The sequence below is a fragment of the Mustela erminea genome, chromosome 8 (genome assembly GCF_009829155.1).
Source record: "Mustela erminea isolate mMusErm1 chromosome 8, mMusErm1.Pri, whole genome shotgun sequence".
In the NCBI taxonomy this organism is placed as follows: Eukaryota; Metazoa; Chordata; class Mammalia; order Carnivora; family Mustelidae; genus Mustela; species Mustela erminea.
The window spans coordinates 89698931-89721162 of record NC_045621.1 but is presented as its reverse complement, the minus strand read 5'-3'; the positions used below and the strand labels follow the sequence as shown (position 1 = coordinate 89721162).

Sequence of the window (22232 nt, the reverse complement as noted above, 5' to 3'; positions counted from 1 at the left end):
AAGCCATGTCAATATCAGCTAAATAAGGATATAAACTTTGTATGTATAAACATGATGCATATAAAATAACCAAAGATTCTGTGTAACTGCTATTTCTGAGCTCTCAATGATTTGAGGATTATGTGAAAGGAGAAAGTGAATTTGGGGCTATACAGCAGTCAATGGTTATATATTAGAAACAAGAAAACAATAATCAAAGTTCATAGTTATTCTTTCCCTAATGTTGTCAGTAGTAAAGATAATAGCATTTTCAGAAACTAATGGTATCAATCTACTGTACTGAATTGCAAGATATCTTTTCTTCTTTCTTCCAAATTCTACCTTTAAAAAAATTGGCATGGCTGACAATTTACATGAAAATCAGTGAATTAGTCAAAGAATTAAAAAAGACAAAATTCATCTGTTTCTTTGTTCTATAAACAAACTGGTATTTCATTTAAAATTATCAGTTTATACATAAATATATAAAGTTTATATATAAATACAATCACACTGGTTGTCTTGGTATTGCATAAACATATTTCAAGATTTTATTAATATTTTCAAAAATGATTGTTTCCACTAAAAATTTCTGTATGATGTTAGAGACGGCTACAAAAAGAGTCAAAGTAATTGATACGTTCTTTGTACTTGAATTTAAATGTCTTTATAATATATTTTACTTCATATAAGCAACAAAAATTATTTTATTTTTTCATATAATTTTATTTTAAAACACAAGGTAACACAGTGCTCACTTCAGCAGAACAAGAAACTCAAGATAACTCAGAAATAGTGCCAACTAGCTCATATCTAGAATGTGACATATATTTAATTATGATGCTGTCTGATCAGAACATTCATGATTTTACAGAAATGCATTAAATTATTTCCTTGTATTGAAGGTTAATTTTAATAGAGCTATAATTTCAATCTAGAGTCTAGTAATTAATTTTTTCAATTATAGATTCTCAGACTCAACTTTGCCTTTTATATAAATCAACACAATTGCAGGTCAGGCACTAATCATTCAAGCCAAAAGCATTCCTCACATTTTGTAAGGTTGTGAATAAAGTTCCGAATTTTATTTTCCCAATTTGATTTCTATCTTATTGCAAGAAGTAGTGTTATAATGAAACATATGGATTAAAAAGCCTCATATTTCATATTTAAAGTATGTATTAACACTGTACAAATGTGAAATTCAAATCAACCTAATACATTCTATGAGTCGTATTTTTACCATGAAATAGTATTTTCTATTCAAGTCAGATATACCAATAAAATATCCAATAATCCCATCACTGTAACATGCAGTTACCTTAATGTCAGTTCCATTTAAACACATTCTATTTATGCGGCTGCCATTGGGTCGGCTAGAATCAATCCAATAGATGAATTCTTCTCTGTAATCAAAATCTATAGCAATAACATTGTTTAATCCCTAAAAATAAAAAAAGGATATGTTTGAATAATAGTTTATAGAAATTATTTTAAAATGTTTTGTTTTAGTTCATAAGAACCACTATCTTCCTTTGAACCTAAATAGTTATAGTTATTACAATGAAGAGCACTTGTGACCAATTCTTTTTAAAAGCACTTTATGTTTATATCTTCTCTGTACCATACACTTAAGATGTTGCATAATTCATTTGAAAATACTTTCCATGCGGGTCACAAAAATTTTGGACTACTTATAGATAAAGATTTAAGTAAATATCCAGTACTGAGTGGAAAAAAAAATCTGCTTTTAGGGAGATAAAGTGAAAGACTCTCACTTTAGGTTAATATTAAAAAGTATTAATTTAATGTCATTATTATCTGTTGTAGAATAACCAGAAAAGAGAGTAGATCTAAATTGGAAAGGCCAAAGATTCTTGAAGATTGAAGATGAGCCCTGGGTAGCCATCTGATCAGTCAGAAAAGAAAGTTTAGAATTGACTTTGTCCAAAATCATTTGTCTCAACAAGATAAATCAGCTGCCTCATTTTGTTTCTTCCTGCTTCCAAAGGCCCTTCAGCCAAGAGACTGCCATGTCAGAATTTAAAATTTATAATCTTAGGAGAGTTGTCAGTATTTGACTAAAGAGGAACTGGGTGGTCAACATCTTTTTATTCCACATAGAAAGAGTAGGGAATGCCTGCCTTCAGACTCTTGTCTTTTTCAGAAGGTAAGAAAACTGAACACGAATCCAACTGATAGGTTTCTGGATACCACAGTTCTATGGTGTGATGGGTATTTCTTTTGACAGATTTGATTTGAGAATTTTACATCAGGATCTGGAAATCTTTTTTAGGTGCTGAATTATTCAAATGGTTTTGAGGGATTAATTTAATTCTGACCGTTTGTCAGCGCTCATAGATTTACTACGCCAATGGACTAACAAAATTTGGATCAGGATTTCCATTGTGTTAACTCATTTTTAAGGCTTGGATAGTTATTAATATATGAATTTTATGTATTAAAAATAATTGACACTATAGACATTTGGCAAAGCCCTAGAGAGCAATACCATTATACCTGTTGTAAACTTGCTTGTATCTACAGTCAACCTAAAATTATAATTAAGACTCAAGTTATTTTGGGGGTCATTTATAAGTAGCTATCATCCTATGGGTAAGGATTAGCACCTTCAGGGAGATGAGCTATTTTGGTTTGTTGGAGGGGGAGGGAAAGGAAGGATGATGATTATCACATCTAGTAATTTCCAGATCTATTCCCCAAATCAGTTTCCAGATCTATTCCCCAAATTCAAAAGCAGATATAATGACCCTGCATTAGATTTATATACTCTTTTATAAGACTCAGGCCAAGGCTAAATTATTACTGTTCATATTTTATTTCTTTCTAACGGTCTAAAGAAGACTGAGGATGGCTGAGTTATAGAAGCAATTCAGAGAAGTTTCTGGCAAATATGGATTTTTTTTTCTCTCTCAGCAGGGCTGAATTCTAGTGATAATGATATAAAAGTCATAGTTTCAAGTCTTATGTTTTTATTTGGCTTAACATGAACAATCTCCTTCCTCTGCCCCAGATTACAAAGTTAACCTGAAATAGCCTGACAGTTTGGAACTGCTTGTCATTGGTCATAAATAAGAGACATAAGTACACATGATAGTCTCTAAATTCCTCACCTCACCCAGGTGAATAAACACAAGTTTATTTCTTACTGATATTACTAATCAAAAATAATGACCATTAATGCTTAAAAAATCAATCACACAGAAAGAAAAGATTTGTTAAATATTCATTCACAAGCTAAAAACTGGGACTCCTTAACAGTGCACTTTAGCATACATATCTGGGAAGTGGTCTATGAAGTTTTAAAATATAAATTGAGTATATTCCAAGTTCTGTACAGAGTTTAATGAATTCACTCCAATAGTAGTTTTCTACAGCTTTACCCTTAATCCCCACAGAAAAGTTTGCAATTCTCTCTTTGCAGAATCATATGCAAGGAACATTAAAACAGCCAAGGGCATGGTCAAAATAATGTCTAAACACTAGAGTCATCCCAGTGGTTTTAGAGCTGAAAATTGGTTTCATCAAAATCCTATTTGCTTCTTTCATTTCTATAGCTGAAGATTTGCACCCTTTGGTTCAAGATGATTAATTTAGGAAATTGTGTTTTGTTTCCCAATGCAATTTTACTGGAGTAAAAACCACTACTAGGATTGAATTGGATAACACTGGAAAACCACTTGATTAATGCTCTTAAATTAATCAAATTAATACTTGATTAATGCATTTTACTTCCAAAATCCATGTTTTTACAGTACATTTTCTTTATGCATGTGGTATATGAATTTAAGTTATAGCTGGACAAGCTACCACTATAATTTAGAATACATAGAGTAAAAAATAATCTACCAGTTGTTATAATTTTTCACTGTAATGCTTCATACAGACTACAACAGAGAGAATAAAAATCAAGATATTATGGTAATTGTTCTTCTTAATCACCTACACACACACCAAAAAAATCCTCCCAAACTTAAGGCAAGGATGTCTTTTCACTTATTTTGACTGAGAGAAATATGGGGAGATAATCACTTCCGTTTTTTACTTTACTCTGCACATGTAGACAGAAATCTCTGAGGGAAAAAAAAACCCAAAAACCTGTTTCTACTGCCTAGAACTCCTTGAAAATTCCTATAATGCTCTAATGAATTGTAGTTTAAAATATCACCCCTGACAGAAATGACATATTCCAAACAGACTGCAGGCAAAACTGGATGTAAGGATTCTGTCTAGCTTTTTGTGTGTCTATTTCCTTGCTCAGTGGTCACATTAATAAATGCTTTCCAAATACACAGATGTTCAGAGTCCTCATGAGCTTCCACTTTTTTCTCACTCCCCCTTCATTTCCATAAACACTACACGAAGAAAACCATCTGATAGTCACCCCCACTTAGGTACTAGTGAATGGCAATAGTCGAAAACCATATCAGGAAAGAAGTTCTATCTGAACACGTATATTAAAGAAATCTGGGTATATGAAAGAGACTTAAATGATGCATACAGAAAAAAATCATTTTGCTCCATTAAGAACAATCTCTGGTAACATAGTATCCATAAAAAGACAAAAGGGATACTGGAGAAATGTCCTGAGTCACAGGGTTGGAAAATAAAGCAAGGAGATGTCATTGAAGCTCTGTTATGGTCTTCATGAAGTCAATAAATACTGTTGTTATTTTAGTTATTAGTTCAACTGAGCTTATACACAGAGTGTTCTAAAGAAAGAACTTTCTCCTTTTCTGATAGCAGAATCTAAAAGGAAGAAATGCTAAACAAACAAACAAAAACAATCCAGTAAAGAGAAAATAAGCATGTCCCTTTTCCAGATATTGTATGAGGAAATCAATGGCTGGCACATTCAACTTTAAAGGTATAGAGAGGCTTAGAGGGAATATAGAGACCTACTCCAAAAGAAAAAGATGATTTTCAGGAATTTGTAACTTTGTTGTAAGCTTAAAATTAGGCTGCATAGAAAAAAGAATTAAGTTAAATAATGTAGAAAGCCATTTGGACTGCAAACATTTTTCACATTTATATATGCTAAAACTTTTTCTCTGGAATTGTTTCCTATATATATCTATATCTATCTATCTATATATTTATCATTATTATTCTTACTTTATGCATCTCTTAAAGAGATAGTGGTCTAATTCTTATATTTTAAATAGATTTCTGTTTAGTTTTTATAAACAACATGAAAATATTTTACATGTTTCCCAGTCTCTGCAGGGTTCACAATGAGAGATTCTTCTCTCTAATGCTACAGTGAATGTTGGTGGCACACTAATCTCAAGAGCAAGAATCTAAACCTCACAGACATTCATGAACAAGTATATGCGTGACAAGTGCGCAGGAAGTCTGACGACTCCAGTGAATTGGAGAGCGTTGGCCTCTACATCAAAGTGTCAGCTGCTACAGAGTTTGGATTGTGGACATTCAAGGATGTGAGCCCAGTACTGCTATACCTTCCTATTTATTTTCAGAAGTAACCTGAAATCTAGATTTTTATGTGAACGTTTCATCTTCAATCTGTGACTTAAAGGAAATCCGGAAAATCCAACTGTCAGGGAGAGTTAGTGTCCCATTGCTAATGAATATTTTCACTTAAATGAAACTAAATTCTTAAGAAAAATGAATGAAACTGGCAATGGCAGTGGAGGAATCCGTCAGTCAGTGACAAAAATAGTTGTAGTTAAGTAAGTTTTCCTTATGCTGAAAAATCACCACATGAATGGCCTTCTTTGCCTATGCCTAATGCTGGCACAAACATATTACAAGAACAAGAAATGTCCCTTTCTTTTCTTTTCTTTTCTTTTTTTGGTACACTTGTTCTAGACAGTACTTTCACATATTTATGTCACTATTATATGGTCTGGGGCAAAAAGGCATTTGTAGTAAAACATATACCAACTTAACCTTCCCAAAGAAGCTATTTCTCCTGACAACTAAAAATATGGTATACCTAACTGCATATGATTTCTCTAGTCCATGTAGTAAGCACTGTAGTTTTAGTGACTTGATTTTATGCTATTTTCACCGTAGACTGCAAGAAATAAAAATTGAGGTGAGCAATTCAGAGTTTTCTGTCCTGTCCTAAAATGGAAATCACACCTTTTTATCTCAAATAACATATATAAGTAAACTCTGATCATAGAACTTAAACATCAAAACGTATCAACCTAGACTCTCTTGGAGTGGATATGTTGAGGGATGAAGAGGGTAAAACTGAAAATATGTGCCTCACAACCTTTGAACCATGGTTGGATTACCATTACATCTTTGCTCCCTTGCTAATTCTAAATTTTAAAAGCTAGAGATCACCAATCCTACTTTATTTCTTAGTTCTATAAACAGAAACTTAAAATTCTTGAAAAGGCATTAATTTTTAAATCCCAAGGGGTAAAAACAATTTGGGTATCATAAAAAAGACTTTAAAGATAATTTTATGCTTTTTCTAATCTAGCTTTTCTTGAGATAGTTTTCCCTTTCATTAATTAACCTTGCTTTTGTTGTTGTCTTTTTAGTTTGTTTATTTGTTCATTTGTTGTTTTTTGTTTTGTTTTGTTTTGTTTTTGTTTTTTTTAACTTTCTTAGATATGGTGTGATGTAACATGTTGGAAACATCACCTGGACAATTCAAATAAAATAACATCTATGGTAATCTTATATATATACATGCATGTGTCCATAAGTAAGTGCTTCATAAATTTTAATTGTGAGATATTTCTATAATTCTAATGCATATCTGCAGTACCCATATTAAACATGAAATCATTATGACAATGTCATACCTGTTTTAAAAGTGTATAGTTGGAGCCATCAGTGCTAATTTTCCTTATTTCATGATGATCAGCCAGAATTAGAAAAGGTTCTTCATCTAAATACCAAGACAAAATGTAATTAAAATTTCATATGTATGGTTTTCAACTTTGCTTAGTTTCAATTTCAGTATTTGCAGCATTACAAATTTAAATTCAGTGCCCTCTGGTAGATTAATGGTTAAAAAAATTCACACTGAGAATTTCAATTGATAATAAAATGAAAAGATAGCAAATACCCAGGCAGTATGGAAGATCCAGATAATTCTAAATGCATCCCTCTCTTCCCTTCAATTTTCATGAACAGCTGATTATCTAATTTATTCAGAATTGGTGGAAAATATCTGCTGTCATAATCTGATTTTTTAAATGAGTTTCAGGAAATAATACACTACACCTATTTTAGAACCTACAGTACATTTAATTCATATAATCAGAAAAGTCATTCTTGATAATCAAATAAACAGCTAATGCTGTCAGAATGACTTTGGTGAAGATCAAGGGTATCACTGCCTATCTATCTATCTATCTATCTATCTACCTATCTATCTATCTATTTATCTATCTATCTATCTATCTTTTTTTAAATCTGCCCAGAGACTTCCCTTAGATACTTTTGGAACTCTGGATTTTATAATTTTTGTTTATTAATTTTACCTTACCCTATAATCTGGCTTTTTAAGTCCTTTAATGGTCATCAATGGTCTTTATTTCCTTCTTATAGGTTGTCTAATATGTTTATGTTGTAGTATCTCATTTGTTTTAGTATGTTATAGTATCTCATTTGCTCTAGAATCTAGGATAGATAATAGTAAGAATCTGACCATGCTCCAAATATATGAAGATTCTCTAAAACTTTAGATCAGTTTTCTCTTAAAACTGATTTTTTTTGGGAAACAAAATGGATTTTTATTTTGTTTTTTTTAAAGATTTATTTATTTATTCTAGAGAGAGAGAGGGATATAAAGAATCTTTGCTGAGTGGTGGAGCCTGACAGGGGGCTCAATCTAACAACCCTGAGATCACAACCTGAGCCAAAACCAAGGGTCAGATGCTTAACTGAGTGCATCACTCAGGTGTCTCCCCCCACAAACTGGATATGTAAATAAAAAATATTAAGATAGTTTGTATAGCACATTTATATGAATACCTATCTGAATAATTTAAATTCATATTGTCCACATCCTTGATTTTTATAACCCCGGGTCAATTCAATCAAAGTTTTGTTCAAACTCTTTTTTTTAAACAGCTTTGTTTCTAAGATGAAGTCATATATTTAGTCCCTGATAAGCAAATTTAGTGTCAGGAGAAATTAGAAAAAAAAAAAAAGGCAATGAAAATGGTATTCACTTTATGTAATTTAATATGGATTTTATTATGAATCATTTGTTGTTATAGAGTTATTGTCCTGTTAAATTTATGTTAAAAATTATCACATTCCTCTTTTTTATCTTTTAGTTTCACAGTAAATATATAATACATAGGGCACTATATTATATTTTAGCATACTTTACATGCCAGGGGTTAGAAATTTGTGCCACACATGCTGGACACTTTCCATTAGCAAGGGCAGCACCCCCAATCATTCAGTCTTCGTGTTGATGGTAAGTTGAGACTCTGAACCCTACTAAAGGGAGTCGGCTGTGGAGTTGAAGGTGCCTTGCCATCTATTGTCAGCTATATTTATAAATATGAAATTGGTCAGTTATGTTCTACCTTAATATTTAGGCAGTTATGTTCTTTACTGCTCAAATGTAATACCTGAAATTATAAAACTCTTAGAAGAAAACATTGAGAAAAGTCTCCATTAAGTTCTTGGAAATGATTGTTTTAGGTACAACACAAAAAGCCACAAGTAATAAAAGCAAAAATAAGCAGAAATATATCAAACTAAAAAGCTGTGCACAGCAAAAGAAATAACATAGATAAAAGGCAACCTATGGAATGGGAGAAAATATTTGAAAATTATATATTTGATAAGATGTTAATATTAGGGTCAATATTGAACATATACAAAGAGCTCGTTCAAATCAATAAAAAAATAAAATTGATTTAAAAATGGGCAAAGGAGGGCCACCTGGGTGGCTCTGTCTGTTAAGCATCTGACTCTTGATTTTGGCTCATGAGGTCAGGATCTCAGGGTTGTGAGATTGATCCTTGTGTTGGGCTCTGAGCTGGGCATGGAGCCTTCTTAAGATTCTCTATCTCCCTCTCTTCCCAACCCTCCCTCTCTCTGAGTGGGGAGAATAAATAAACAAATAAATTAAAAAAAGCAGAGGATCTGAATGGACATTTTTTCCAAAGAAGACATACAAATGGCCATCAAGTACATGAAAAGATGCTCAGCATCAGTAATCATCAGGGAGATGCAAATTAAAACCATAATGAGATATCACCTTACATCCATTAGAATAGCTGTCACCAAAAAAACTTGAGATAACCAGTGTTGGAAGGATGTGAGAAAAGGGAACCTTTGTCCATTATTGGTAGGAATGTAAATCCACTATAGAAAAGAGTATGGAAGTTTCTAAAGAAGTTAAAAATAGAACTAACAAATGACCCAAGAATCTCGCTGCTGGTTATTTAGCCAAAGGAATTGAAAACAGGGTAACAAAGATATATCTACATTCCCATGTTAATGACAGCATTATTCACAACATTCAAGACATGGAAACAACCTAAGTGTCCATCAACAGTTGAATAAAGAGGATGTGACATATACACACATATGTGTAAATATGTTTATATGTGTAGATATCTGTATTCAAATGCATCTTTAATTTATATATTTGTATTTACACATATGCATATCATATCACATGCAATGTATGCATAATATATTAGTATATATTAAATATTTTCTATATCACAGGCATATGTAATATTATGCAGACTTATACACAATGGAATATTATTTAGTCATGACAAAGAATAAAATCCTGCCATGTACAACAACTTGGATGATCCCTGAGGACATTATACCAAGTGAAATAAGTCAGAGAAAAACAAATATTACGTGAGATCACTTATACATCGAATCTCAACAATAACAAACTCATAGAAACAGACAGTAAATGGTGTTTACCAGGGATTAGGGGTAAGGGAAATGGGGAGATGTTGGTTAAAAAGTACAAACTTCCAGTTAGAAGACAAGTAAAACCTGAGAATAAAAGGCACAGCCTGATGATTATAAATAATACTACTACATACTTAAAAGTTGCTAAGAGAGTAGAGCTTAAATGCTTTTGCCAGAAAAAAGAAATGGTAATTAATGGTAATTAGGTGAAGTGATGGAGGTGTTCATAATACTATGGTGGCAATGATATTGCAGTATATAAGTGTATCAAATCAATGCATTATACGATTTAAAGTTACATAGCATTAAAAAAATTAAAAATACAGTTACATAGTTTTATGTCAACTCTATCTCAGTAAAGTTGGAAAGAATCTCTCCTCTCTTTAGCAACAGTTTTTGTATTAAAATTATTATTAGTTTCTAATTATTACTGTTAATGAGAAACAGCTACAGCATGGATATATTACATAATAAGACCAAAATTGTAATCATTAGCATTTGTCCCCTTTATACCATCCTTAGCAAAAAGCTTAAAGTAATAAAAACACTGACTGGTTTTGAGATTTTATTTCTTATCCTAAGATACTGAATGCATGATGTACCAAGTAGGTTGGTAAAACAAAAACAAAAACAAACAAACAAACAACAACAGCAAAAAAGCAGTCTCCAAATAATACACAAATTGATTCAGTGATGAATATTTCAAGAATACTTAAGTAAATATGAAATAAAAAAAATTTTGAAAGGGCTACTTTTTGTCTCCAAAATGTGCAAAGGTTTAACCAGTTGGAAGCTGATTTTAAGAATTTCTGTCCCTGGAATTTATTTTATGTAAATAAATAAAATATCTAATGTTTTAAATGGTGTCATGTATATGATATGCATATACATAAGAAACTAGCAATGCTAATTTGATTCATTATACTCAAAGTAAGAGGGTAAGAGACATATTAGGTGTCATTTTTTGCTCATCTAAACAGTCATTATTTGTTTTATATTGCTTTGTATTATTTTAATATGTGCAATTTTCTCCCCTAATGAATTGTAATATTTTTAAAATTATGGTCCATGTTCTACTGAATTGTTTAATTCACAAAATCAAACACACTACTTGGAACAAACAGAAGTTTAATAATGTTCACCGAATCACTGGAAGAATTCAAATAGTCCTATATAGTCTTATATAGCTGATGTATTGCTGTTGCCGCCATCATCATTGCCATTACCATTATTGACCTCTTCTCCTTGGCATACATATATGAGTGTGTAAGGTATAGGGGAGAAGGAAAAACTATTATAATACAGTCACAATAGGCTTTTTGATAGTCTTGGCCAAATTTGCTCCTAAGAACCTGTGATGCAGCAGGAAATAGCTCTTTTTACTTCGGAGGACTCTCAAAATCTAGAAAGCACTTAGTAATTCACAAGACCATAATACAATTTTATAACAAACACAATAGTTTGTGAACAGCACACAAAATTAGAGTGACAGATTCCTAAGTCAAGGGAAGTAGGGAAGAATTTTGATTTCTCACACACAGAAAGGGGGAGTGAATTCAGTAAGAATGGCTATAAAACTCAGAATCCATATGTGTAACTGTGGTTGGATCAGTGGACAAATTCAGTTCGATACCTGAGAGTGATTTGCAGCCATGTGGGTTATCAGGTTGTATTTCATAGCCATCTGTACAGAGGCACTTGTAGGTCCCATATGTATTGATGCACTGCTGGCTACACGGAAATCCCAAGGAGCATTCATCAATGTCTACACATGTTTTACCATCATCCTTCAGTTGGAATCCAGGCCAGCATTTGCACTGAAGAATGAAAAACATTCATAATCAATTCATATCATTGTCACTGTCTTTTCCTATTGGATATCCCTTTAGCATGATTCAAGAAAGAAAATTATGTAAGAATAGGTAATGGCAAGTCTTTTTGTGTCAAGTGATTTTAATAACAATTATGTATATTAAGTAAATCTAAAAAAGAATTCTCCCAAACACCTTCATTTGATCATCTGAGGTTGGCAAAATTAGAAAGGTTCACTGACGTCATCATACCCATGTGGCTCTAGCATGATGATGACCACAGCACCAGTCAACTTCTTTTGTTCTTTTTCTATTACATTAGATTGTCTTTTCAGAGGACTTTAACAATTGTTAAGAATTAACAGTTACATGGACCTTTGAAGATCACTAACCTTGTTGCATGTGTTATTTTATCAGAGCCTTACAGAAATCTATGATGTAGGTATTATTCTTTTTAGTGAACTGATGAGAAACCTAGAGGCACAAAGATGAAGCTACCTGGATAAAGTCAGGGAGCTGAGACTGTCTATAACATACAGCAAGGCTCAATTAATATTTATCAACTGGGTCTGATTCCATAATCATGTTGATATTGTCTGGAGAAATAAAATAATAGTAACAATTTCCCCACTATAAATTAATGTTTGCATCATGAAATCTTTTCTTCAGCATCTCTATGATGTACTATATGAACCTTTGATGATGATAAACAATATTGACTAAATGGCATGTAAATTCTGAATACAATATCACACCATATATGTCTTTGCAGTCCTAAAGAAGTAGCATACTGTGATCCTGTGATCCGTCACTGTCTTTCAGGTCTGTACTCATTTCCTGCCAAGTACTATATGAGGATTGTAATTACAAAAAATGAACCTAAAATTGGCCAAATGAGTACAATCATATTAACTTTTACAAACACTATTTAGCACTCTTTGAAGAAAGGAATGTGCAAATACTGAGTAAATGAGTTAAAAAGAAACCCTCAATTGCTAAGAGTAACTAGTATTCAAGAGTTACTCAGCGCAAACATATAATAACCTCAGTCATTTATGTGAAGGTAAAGGTGATGGCAGCAGAGCTTTGTATCTATTGGGAAAATATTAGAGATATATGTGCGCATTATTAAATAGTCAGCAAATAACTGAGATTTTTAGGTACCAGAAAAAGTATTCATTACTTGGGGAAGAGGCAGCATAATCTTCACCTGAAAGGGCTCTAAGGAGAATTAAATACTTTTATTAAGTTCTTCTATCAGGAATGGGTCCCTTTTTGCTCTCAGCACTTTCGTCATTAACAATTTACACCAAAACTTAGCTAATAATCTTTTTAAAATTTTTTTAATTTTTAATTTTTTATAAACATATAATATATTTTTATCCTCAGGGGTACAGGTCTGTGAATCGCCAGGTTTATTTACACTCTTCACAGCACTCACCAAAGCACATACCCTCCCCCATGTCCATAACCCCACCCCCCTCTCTCTCCCCCCTTTCCCCTTCCCCCAGCAACCCTCAGTTTGTTTTGTGAGATTAAGAATCACTTATGGTTTGTCTCCCTCCCAATCCAATCTTGTTTCATTTATTCTTCTCCTACCCACTTAAGCCCCCATGTTGCATCACCACTTCCTCATATCAGGGAAATCATATGATAGTTGTCTTTCTCCACTTGACTTATTTCACTAAGCATGATACACTCTAGTTCCATCCACGTTGTCGCAAATGGCAAGATTTCATTTCTTTTGATGGCTGCATAGTATTCCATTGTGTATATATACCACATCTTCTTGATCCATTCATCTGTTGATGGACATCTAGGTTCTTTCCATAGTTTGGCTATTGTGGACATTGCTGCTATAAACATTCGGGTGCACGTGCCCCTTCAGATCACTACGTTTGTATCTTTAGGGTAAATACCCAGTAGTGCAATTGCTAGGTCATAGGGCAGTTCTATTTTCAACATTTTGAGGAACCTCCATGCTGTTTTCCAGAGTGGTTGCACCAGCTTGCATTCCCACCAACAGTGTAGGAGGGTTCCCCTTTCTCCGCATCCTCGCCAGCATCTGTCATTTCCTGATTTGTTAATTTTAACCATTCTGACTGGTGTGAGGTGATATCTCACTGTGGTTTTGATTTGTATTTCCCTGATGCCGAGTGATATGGAGCACTTCTTCATGTGTCTGTTGGCCATCTGGATGTCTTCTTTGCAGAAATGTCTGTTCATGTCCTCTGCCCATTTCTTGATTGGGTTATTTGTTCTTTGGGAGTTGAGTTTGCTAAGTTCTTTATAGATTTTGGACATTAGCACTTTATCCGATATGTCGTTTGCAAATATCTTCTCCCATTCTGTCAGTTGTCTTTTGGTTTTGTTAACTGTTTCCTTTGCTGTGCAAAAGCTTTTGATCTTGATAAAATCCCAATAGTTCATTTTTGCCCTTGCTTCCTTGCCTTTGGCGTTGTTCCTAGGAAGATGATGCTGCGGTTGAGGTCGAAGAGGTTGCTGCCTGTGTTCTCCTCAAGGATTTTGATGGATTCCTTTCTCACATTGAGGTCCTTCATCCATTTTGAGTCTATTTTCATGTGTGGTGTAAGGAAATGATCCAATTTCATTTTTCTGCATGTGGCTGTCCAATTTTCCCAACACCATATTTGAAGAGGTTGTCTTTTTTCCATAGGACATTCTTTCCTGCTTTGTCAAAGATTAGTTGACCATAGAGTTGAGGGTCTATTTCTGGGCTTTCTATTCTGTTCCATTGATCTATGTGTCTGTTTTTGTGCCAGTACCATGCTGTCTTGATGACGACAGCTTTGTAATAGAGCTAGCTAATAATCTTTAATAATTTCTTTGTTTTGCTTTGTTTTGTTTTAATCCCTAGGGCCCACTAGCAAGCCAGCAAATCAAAGCAAAAACAATAGCTTGATTTTCCATACTCTCCTCATCCAACTCTTACTTTCTTTGAGAACATTCATCCTGCTACCTGATTTAGGAAGTCAAGACAATTGGTGCTTTGTGATGGCAAAAGAAAGCAAGATGCTTAATGTCACCTAAGTGTACACTTAAAAATGGTTAAAATGGTAAATTTTACGTCAGGTAAATTGTACCACAATTTTTAAAAGAAGTGAGTTTTTAAAAGAAAGTGAGAAAATGACAGGATACAAAACGTTGTCACTGAAAAGCAGTGGAAAATAAGTCATGCGGTCATGAGGTTGGGAAACCAGAGAGCCATCGTCTGACATAGGACAGTATTGAATTCAGGGGACACTTTAAGGACAAGTGAAAGGAATTTTAATAGACTGTACTGAATTCTTCTCAAAGAGTATTATAAAAGGAAATAAACAGTATCCTGGTTTTAATGGGATTTCTGGAAATCACTTTGAATGGCTAATGTGAGGCTTATAGAACTATTATATCAAAGAGACAGCTTAGATAAAAAAACATATTTATGGAAAATCAATTTCTTAAAGTAAAATTGGTAGAAGTTACCAAATGTAATATATATTTCTATAAACAAATAAAATTAGAATGCTTAACGTTATCAGTAGCTTTTAAAATAATTGTTTATTGAAATGGAAGATTTTTAAAAAGATAACCAACAAAAACATTTTTTTACTCCAAAATAACCCAAAGGCCTCAGTGGGAAATCCTACTAGTCTAACTTTCATAAACTGAATGGGAGAAACTAATAATTATTTGCATTTTCAAAGATAAAAAAGAAGAGATTCACCTACATTTAGTAGAAATTTTAAAAATTTTCACCTTTATTTATAAAGAAAAGCAATCTTTATGAAACTGAGATTTATATATATTCAATACAGCTTAATATTTCTCATCATTAAGAACAGCTTCAAATTGTCTTGATTTGTATTAAGTTTTATAGAAGGTCCTACAGAGAAATACAGGTACTCAAACTTTTCCTATTGCATTCAAGTTTTTGCCAGGTTTTTAAGGGATATTTGGCAAACATTATTTCATTCCTAATATATATATATATAAAAACTCATTTCTCTCCCAGAGGTACATTTATTTTTACATGGTAAATTATACTTTACATCAAAATAACATCCTTGCTTTTAGTAAATGTTATTACTCCCTTTTGAATAGTTAGATACATTATATTTATTTTGTAACAAACGTGCAAATTGTTCACAGTCCATAAGATCTATGTCTTGCTTTTGTAAGCAATTTTCATTTTATTGCAGATTTTGGAGGAGGATTTCTTGTCATGTTCTACAGATACCATGAAAAATAGGTTATTGGATGGTTTTCCCCATTCAATGGAAGAGAGAAACTCACAAACTAACTCCCCCCCCAAAAAAGTATTTCTTACCAACAAATTATCATGAATATAGATGTGTGTGTGTGTGTGTGTGTAAAATCTCAGCACAATATGTAAAATATTTGGATTAAAATTTTATTTAAATCTCTCACTTACAATTCTAGTCTTAGCTACTTGAATTTTTATATTGCTCTTGTTTCCCCAATAGATGCTTTATTTTATTCATTAGTTTTGACATGTGTACATATTCAAGAACACTATTCATATCAATTCTGTCAGGTATACATATAGACTCTCTGAATGATTAAATATGTTTTCTATTTTAACAAGAATTCTCACTTCATTCTATGACGCCTTTCTGAGAAGTTAAGGTAAAAACACTGATTTAAAAAAAATTATCAATAAATAAGTATTTCTGTGTAACATGTCCTATAAAGTAATTAAAACGGATTTAACATGGCATTCTGGATGATACCTATTTCTACCATAGTCGTTTTCTAAACATGGCACTTCTTAGCATGAGGTACTTCTTATATTCAGGCATTCTATCGCATTTTATTTTTTCATTTTAATTTTTAAAGATTTATTTATTTATTTTAGAGAGAAAGAGAGAGAGAGAGAGAAAGAGAGAGAATGGGGGGAGTAACAGAGGGAGAGGGAGAGAGAGAATCCTTGAGCAGACTCTTTGCTGAGCACAGAACCCGATGTGTTGCTCCATTCCAGTACCCTGAGATCAAGACCCAAGCTAAAATCAGGAGTTGGACGCATAACCAACTGAACTACCCAGGCACCTCACATGAAGCCATTTAAAAAGTATTACACTTCATTCTGCATGTTATGTCAAAAGGTGACCACCTTATATTCTATAATTTTTAGATTTCATCAATGTTGTTACAACAGATTTAAATACATTCAGGATAAGCAAAAAGAGCTCTCCTTTGAAATTAATGTCTTTAGGTAGATAGGCAGATATAGATTCTATGATATATACATTCTATATTTTATATTATATTATATTATATTATATTATATTATATTATATTATATTATATACACAGGTCTAAAGAACTATTTCTAAACTGGGAAGTGAAATTAAACTAATTATCTCTAATAATTCTATGACACACTCCCTAATTTTTCAGGAAACACATCTATCTTGATTGTGCCTAAGTCACTGGTAATACTTTTTCTGCTTCATTGGGTTTCAAAATATTTACTGCCAAAATTAATTACTTGATACATATTCATCTCATTAAGAGATATTTTGGCTCATTTGTCTTGTTTCACTTTATCTACAATACAACACTTGTGAGTACATATGTGTTTTAAGTATGTAAATTTAACCAAATCTCTTAATACAGTATTTGGACAAATTTTTTTTTTTTAACAAATATAGTTTTCTTAATGATTCACTTTTTATCTCCATTTTTGCACAGGGAAAAATGATCATGGTAGTTCTCTGGTTAAATTTATATACAATAATATCCTATCAATGTTGTTAAGCTAATCATAATACCAGAAATTCAGAGATTCCAAATGGCAAAGTGGTTGTTTGGCTAAATTTACCACTAGATAGGACTGGCTTGCCATAGAATGTCAATGTTGGCAGGGAAAAAGGTACAATACCTCTGCAACACAGAAATATTTTATCTAGCATGCTTTAAAGAAAGGCATTTAGTAATTGAACACTACATCAAAAACTAATGGTGTACTATATGTTGGCTAACTGAACATTTAAAAACAAAAAAGACATTTAGCTACAATTTAACCCTTTTAGTAATGAGAAATGAGGCAGCTCATTTCAATGCAAAGAGAGTACTTTAGAACACTTTTCCTCATATTGAGCAGAATCTGCTTCCCAACTCATAATTCCAACCTTGGAAGTAACTCAGACTAGGTCCGTTCCCTAATCCTGTATTTCATATACTTGAATTCAGTTAATAAGCTGTCTTTGCTCCAGGCAAAACTTCTTCCAATGGCGTGTGTTCCAGACTCCTTATGCTTCTGGATGCATAAATTTGTATACACTATAATTTGTCAAGGTTCCTCTTACAATGTCATTTCCATTAATGCACATAATATTCCAGGTGTTAACTGCCCAGTGCAGAACACAGTAGAATAAAATCTAATCTCAGTAATGGTCTTAACTGGCATTAGACTGCTTCTGTGTTTTGTAGGAGCACATCCTATTGCTAATTCACATAGAGCTATTGCTCAGTTAAAAACACTGACTTTTAAATGAATTGCTCTTCCTGAGATTTTCCCACACTTACATAAGCAGTGTTAACCTAATGCACAGCTTTCATTTTAATATTATGCTCATTGGCATCCTCCATTCCAACATGAATGAAACAGGAATGCTTTCAAAAGCTATTCCTATCAATCAGTTTTGTCAGTGAATCACACTCTTCAGGAAAATAGTGCTAACAAAAAGCAATTAGGATATTAGGCATGATTTATTTTTACCTGCACTCAGTCCTAATAATTGATTAATTCTATTTTTTCTTCCTGTTTATATGAATAATATCGTATTATCCAGTGTTGTGGTAAATAAATGATTAGCCCATTTCACTTCAAAGATGAGAGGAAGAATGAGGGAAGGAATGGGAACTTAAGAGTTGCATACGTATTTGTGTGCTATTAACATGGCAACATCTCCCTAAACACTGGTTTTCCTTTGCTTTTTTTTCCTCTTTTATATTTTGCATATATTGAAAAACACGTTGACATTTTTGTCTTTCTGAGTACATTTTTACAGTTTTTACATCACATTATTATTATGAATTGCTTGTATAGATACTTTTCATTTAAGTAGTTTTACTTAAAGACATCATGATGCATTCTAAATATTATAGTCATATCTGATTGAATGGCATTCATTATCACAAATCCAATGTATCATGTTATTTACTATTTTTAATGAGTACCTACCTTGTAACTGACAGGAAGGTCCTGACAATCTTGAGAACATCCACTGACTTTCTTACTCAAACATTCATTTATATGGCAGTTTCTCTCATCTGAGCCATCGCCACAGTCATCCTTATTGTCACAAAGACCTCCACTGGGAATGCACCTGCCATTTTTGCACATAAAAAATGAACTGTTGCATGACTGTTCTGGAAAAAAAAAATAAAACAAATGGAACATAAAGGGCATGCCATTGCTTTATACTACAATTGCTGAAAACATTCACAAATATGATAACTTATCTGTCAAAAATTATAGTGAATATATACACACATATAAAATCCTCTGTAGTGTAGTCTTTTATACACAAAATATAAAAAAAAATCAAGGGCAAACTGTACTTTCATGTTCAACACTTACTGAAAATCTTCCTTTGCCATTAAGATTAGCAATCAAAATAAGCACCTATAGTAAAATTAATTATTTCTGTCGTCATCTATATTGTGAAGAATTAATTCAAAAGTATAATGATAGTTTGACATTTCCCTCAAGCCATAGGTCTCTGAGAAATTATATGTCACTAAAAATTAAGAATCTAGAATAGGTAGATATTCCTAAATTCTTTTTCTTCTTGAAAATATAACATTGACATTTTTAAGTTGGGGCATAAAAAGGACATTTGTAGTGAATAATAGTTGTTCCAAATATAGCTATGGAAAAGGAGTTTAGGTTTTGCAGCAACTCATAACCTGATGACTTGAACATTACTCATTATCATACATGATAAAAGAAAGCCTATTAGCATGTAAAGTACATGAGAGAATGGTAATTGGGTTTATTTTAAATATATGACTATGTATTCAGTCTCTGGAATAGTCAAATGATAAATAGACCAAGTTTAGGTATGTATATATTTCTGTTCAAATGATATGCAATATACTTCATTTTGCCCAAGTATTACTGATACAGACTTTCTCTCAGTAAATCTCAACTTATTTTGTTTGAGTTTTCAAATAGGTCCATACAAAGAAATTATTTTCACATAAAATTAAGTATTAAGAAAAAATGACTTTTTGAAGGGGTTAAGATGATGGATTCCTTAGGCTCACCGCCCCAAATCTTCATATTTTAGCACAGATTTAAATTTCTAAAACTTGCTGCAAAACAGAGTTGATTACTAGGATCTTTCATGGTGTCACTTGTAACATCACATGCTTAATTATTTGCATTTCTTTTCATTAAATATCATACTAGACTGAAGTGAAAATCAGTCACAGTTTTGTCATTGAAAACCAATTTGGGAATAAGTATAATATTATATATTTTTGTACCTGCACTTTTGCACTTTGGATTTAAAGGTGCTTCATCAGAATGATCAGGGCAATCAAAGTCTCCATCACACTGCCATTGAGTATTTAAGAGACATCGTCCATCAGCACAACTAAATTCTTCTGCATTGCACTGTCGGTATCCTAGAGACAAAGAAACATTCTAATTCATATAACAAATATTAAATCTGCATTCCCTAACATTCACTATACCTAATTAACAATGGGAGTTACCCATGTCTCCTACGGGAAATGTTTCTTACTCCTTTTGGGGACAGTGGTCATACTTGCAAGAAATATTTGTGGTTGAGAAGTAGGATTAAGGCCTAGGAAATAAAATAAAAAACAAGGCAATCTTATTGCTTCTGGGAGAGGAAACAAAATGCAATACTCAAGGATACTATCTCTGTTCCCCTATTATCTATATCCTAAAGAATTCCCTTTGAATAGAAAACAAGAATAAAGCAGGGCACCTGGGTGGCTCAGTCACTTAAGCAGCTCCCTTCGGTTTGGGTCATGATCTCAGGGTACGGGGATCAAGTCCCACATCAGGCTCCCTCTCCCTCTGCTTGCCTCTCTGCCTACTTATACTCTCTATCTCTCTGTCAAACAAACAAACAAATAAATAAATAAATTTAAAAAAAAAAGAAAACAAGAATAAAGCTATTAATTTTTTTCAAGACTAAGCTTGGTTAGGTATAGTACCAGAACATATGGATGAAGTGATTCCAAGTTATAATGATAATTCTCAGAAGCTGTAATGCCATGTTTGTGTTTGGAAGCAGCATTGAAAGCGTAAAGACATTGTTAAAAATGAAAAAAAAAAGCCAATTTATAAAGCAATAAGCACAGAACTATTATAATTATCCTATGTATTGGTACTTAGAGGCATTAAAAAGCTTTATTCAAATCACAGTACCAACCCGCCAATTTTTAATGATCATATCTATGCCTGTTTGTAAGTAAAACTCATTTGATTTTGACTATTATGAGTTTTAGATTGAATTTTTGCTAAGTTTGTTAACAATAAAACTGTCATTTCTATTAGAAACTTTCGGGTAAATCTGGTAAATATTCTACTTTTGAAGAGAGGGAATAAGATCTGCATGTTAATTAACAAATAAACAAAATTCCAATAAAAAATAATTCAACAATGATTATATAATTGAGATTTGAATGGCAAAACTACAAAGTTCTAAAATACCTTCAGTTTCGCCAGTCTTTCTTCCTCTCTGCCCTTCACTAGTTCATTCTCAGTCAACAGGTATATTACATTCAAGTTTCTCCCAGCCCAGTAACAATTAAAATCCATCTGGGGCGCCTGGGTAGCCCAGTCAGCTAAGCTGCCTATTTCTGATTTTGGCTCAACTCATGAACTCAGGATTCTGGTATCAAACACCTCTCGGCCCCCTCGCCCACCCACGTAGGGCTTCATGCTCAGCAGGGAGAGTCTGCTTAAGGATTATCTCTCACTCCTCCCTTCCCCCTGCTCATGTGCCTCCTCTCTCTCTCTCTGTCTCTTGCTCACTCTCTCTCTAATAAATAAAAATCTTTAAAAAGAAAACAAAAACCATCCACATAACTCTTAACTACACATGATACTTCTTCTATGCCACCCTACCCAGCATTCCCTTATTTATCTCCAGTTCATCCTCAAATCATTCACATCCATTTCTACAACTTCTACCTTCTGAAATTCCTCTCAGAGCTAACAAATACCAAATGACAAGCACCACATTCAAAGGAGCCTCAGACTCCTATTTCACTTTCCTGTAGCATTGGATGTTGTTGAGCCCACTAGCTTGTACATAACTGCCTGGTTTAATTTTTACAACCCACTCCCGTGGCATCTGTCTTATTTTGCTTCTGTTGTTCCCTTGTATCCTTCCTTCTGTATGAAGAAGGCATCTCCTGTTCGATCCTAAAATATTGTGGGTGAAGCCCCAACTTCAATCTTTAGTCCATTGTTCTCCTCTTTTCCTTTCTACAGTGTTAGGTGTTCTCCTTTTTTTG

General features: G+C 32.9%; 1 protein-coding gene across 4 annotated transcripts in view; it reads right to left on the bottom strand.

The window, feature by feature from the left end:
• Positions 1 to 22232, bottom strand: part of LRP1B (LDL receptor related protein 1B) — a 1969831-nt gene that overhangs the window by 232174 nt on the left and 1715425 nt on the right. For all 4 annotated transcript variants that reach the window (XM_032356230.1, XM_032356231.1, XM_032356232.1 and 1 more), the window contains 5 exons: positions 20223 to 20363; positions 18913 to 19100; positions 11525 to 11708; positions 6789 to 6874; positions 1301 to 1423 (listed from right to left, as the gene is read on the bottom strand). In XM_032356230.1, coding sequence (XP_032212121.1) covers positions 1301 to 1423; positions 6789 to 6874; positions 11525 to 11708; positions 18913 to 19100; positions 20223 to 20363 — 722 coding nt within the window. The remainder of the gene's footprint in view (positions 1 to 1300; positions 1424 to 6788; positions 6875 to 11524; positions 11709 to 18912; positions 19101 to 20222; positions 20364 to 22232) is intronic.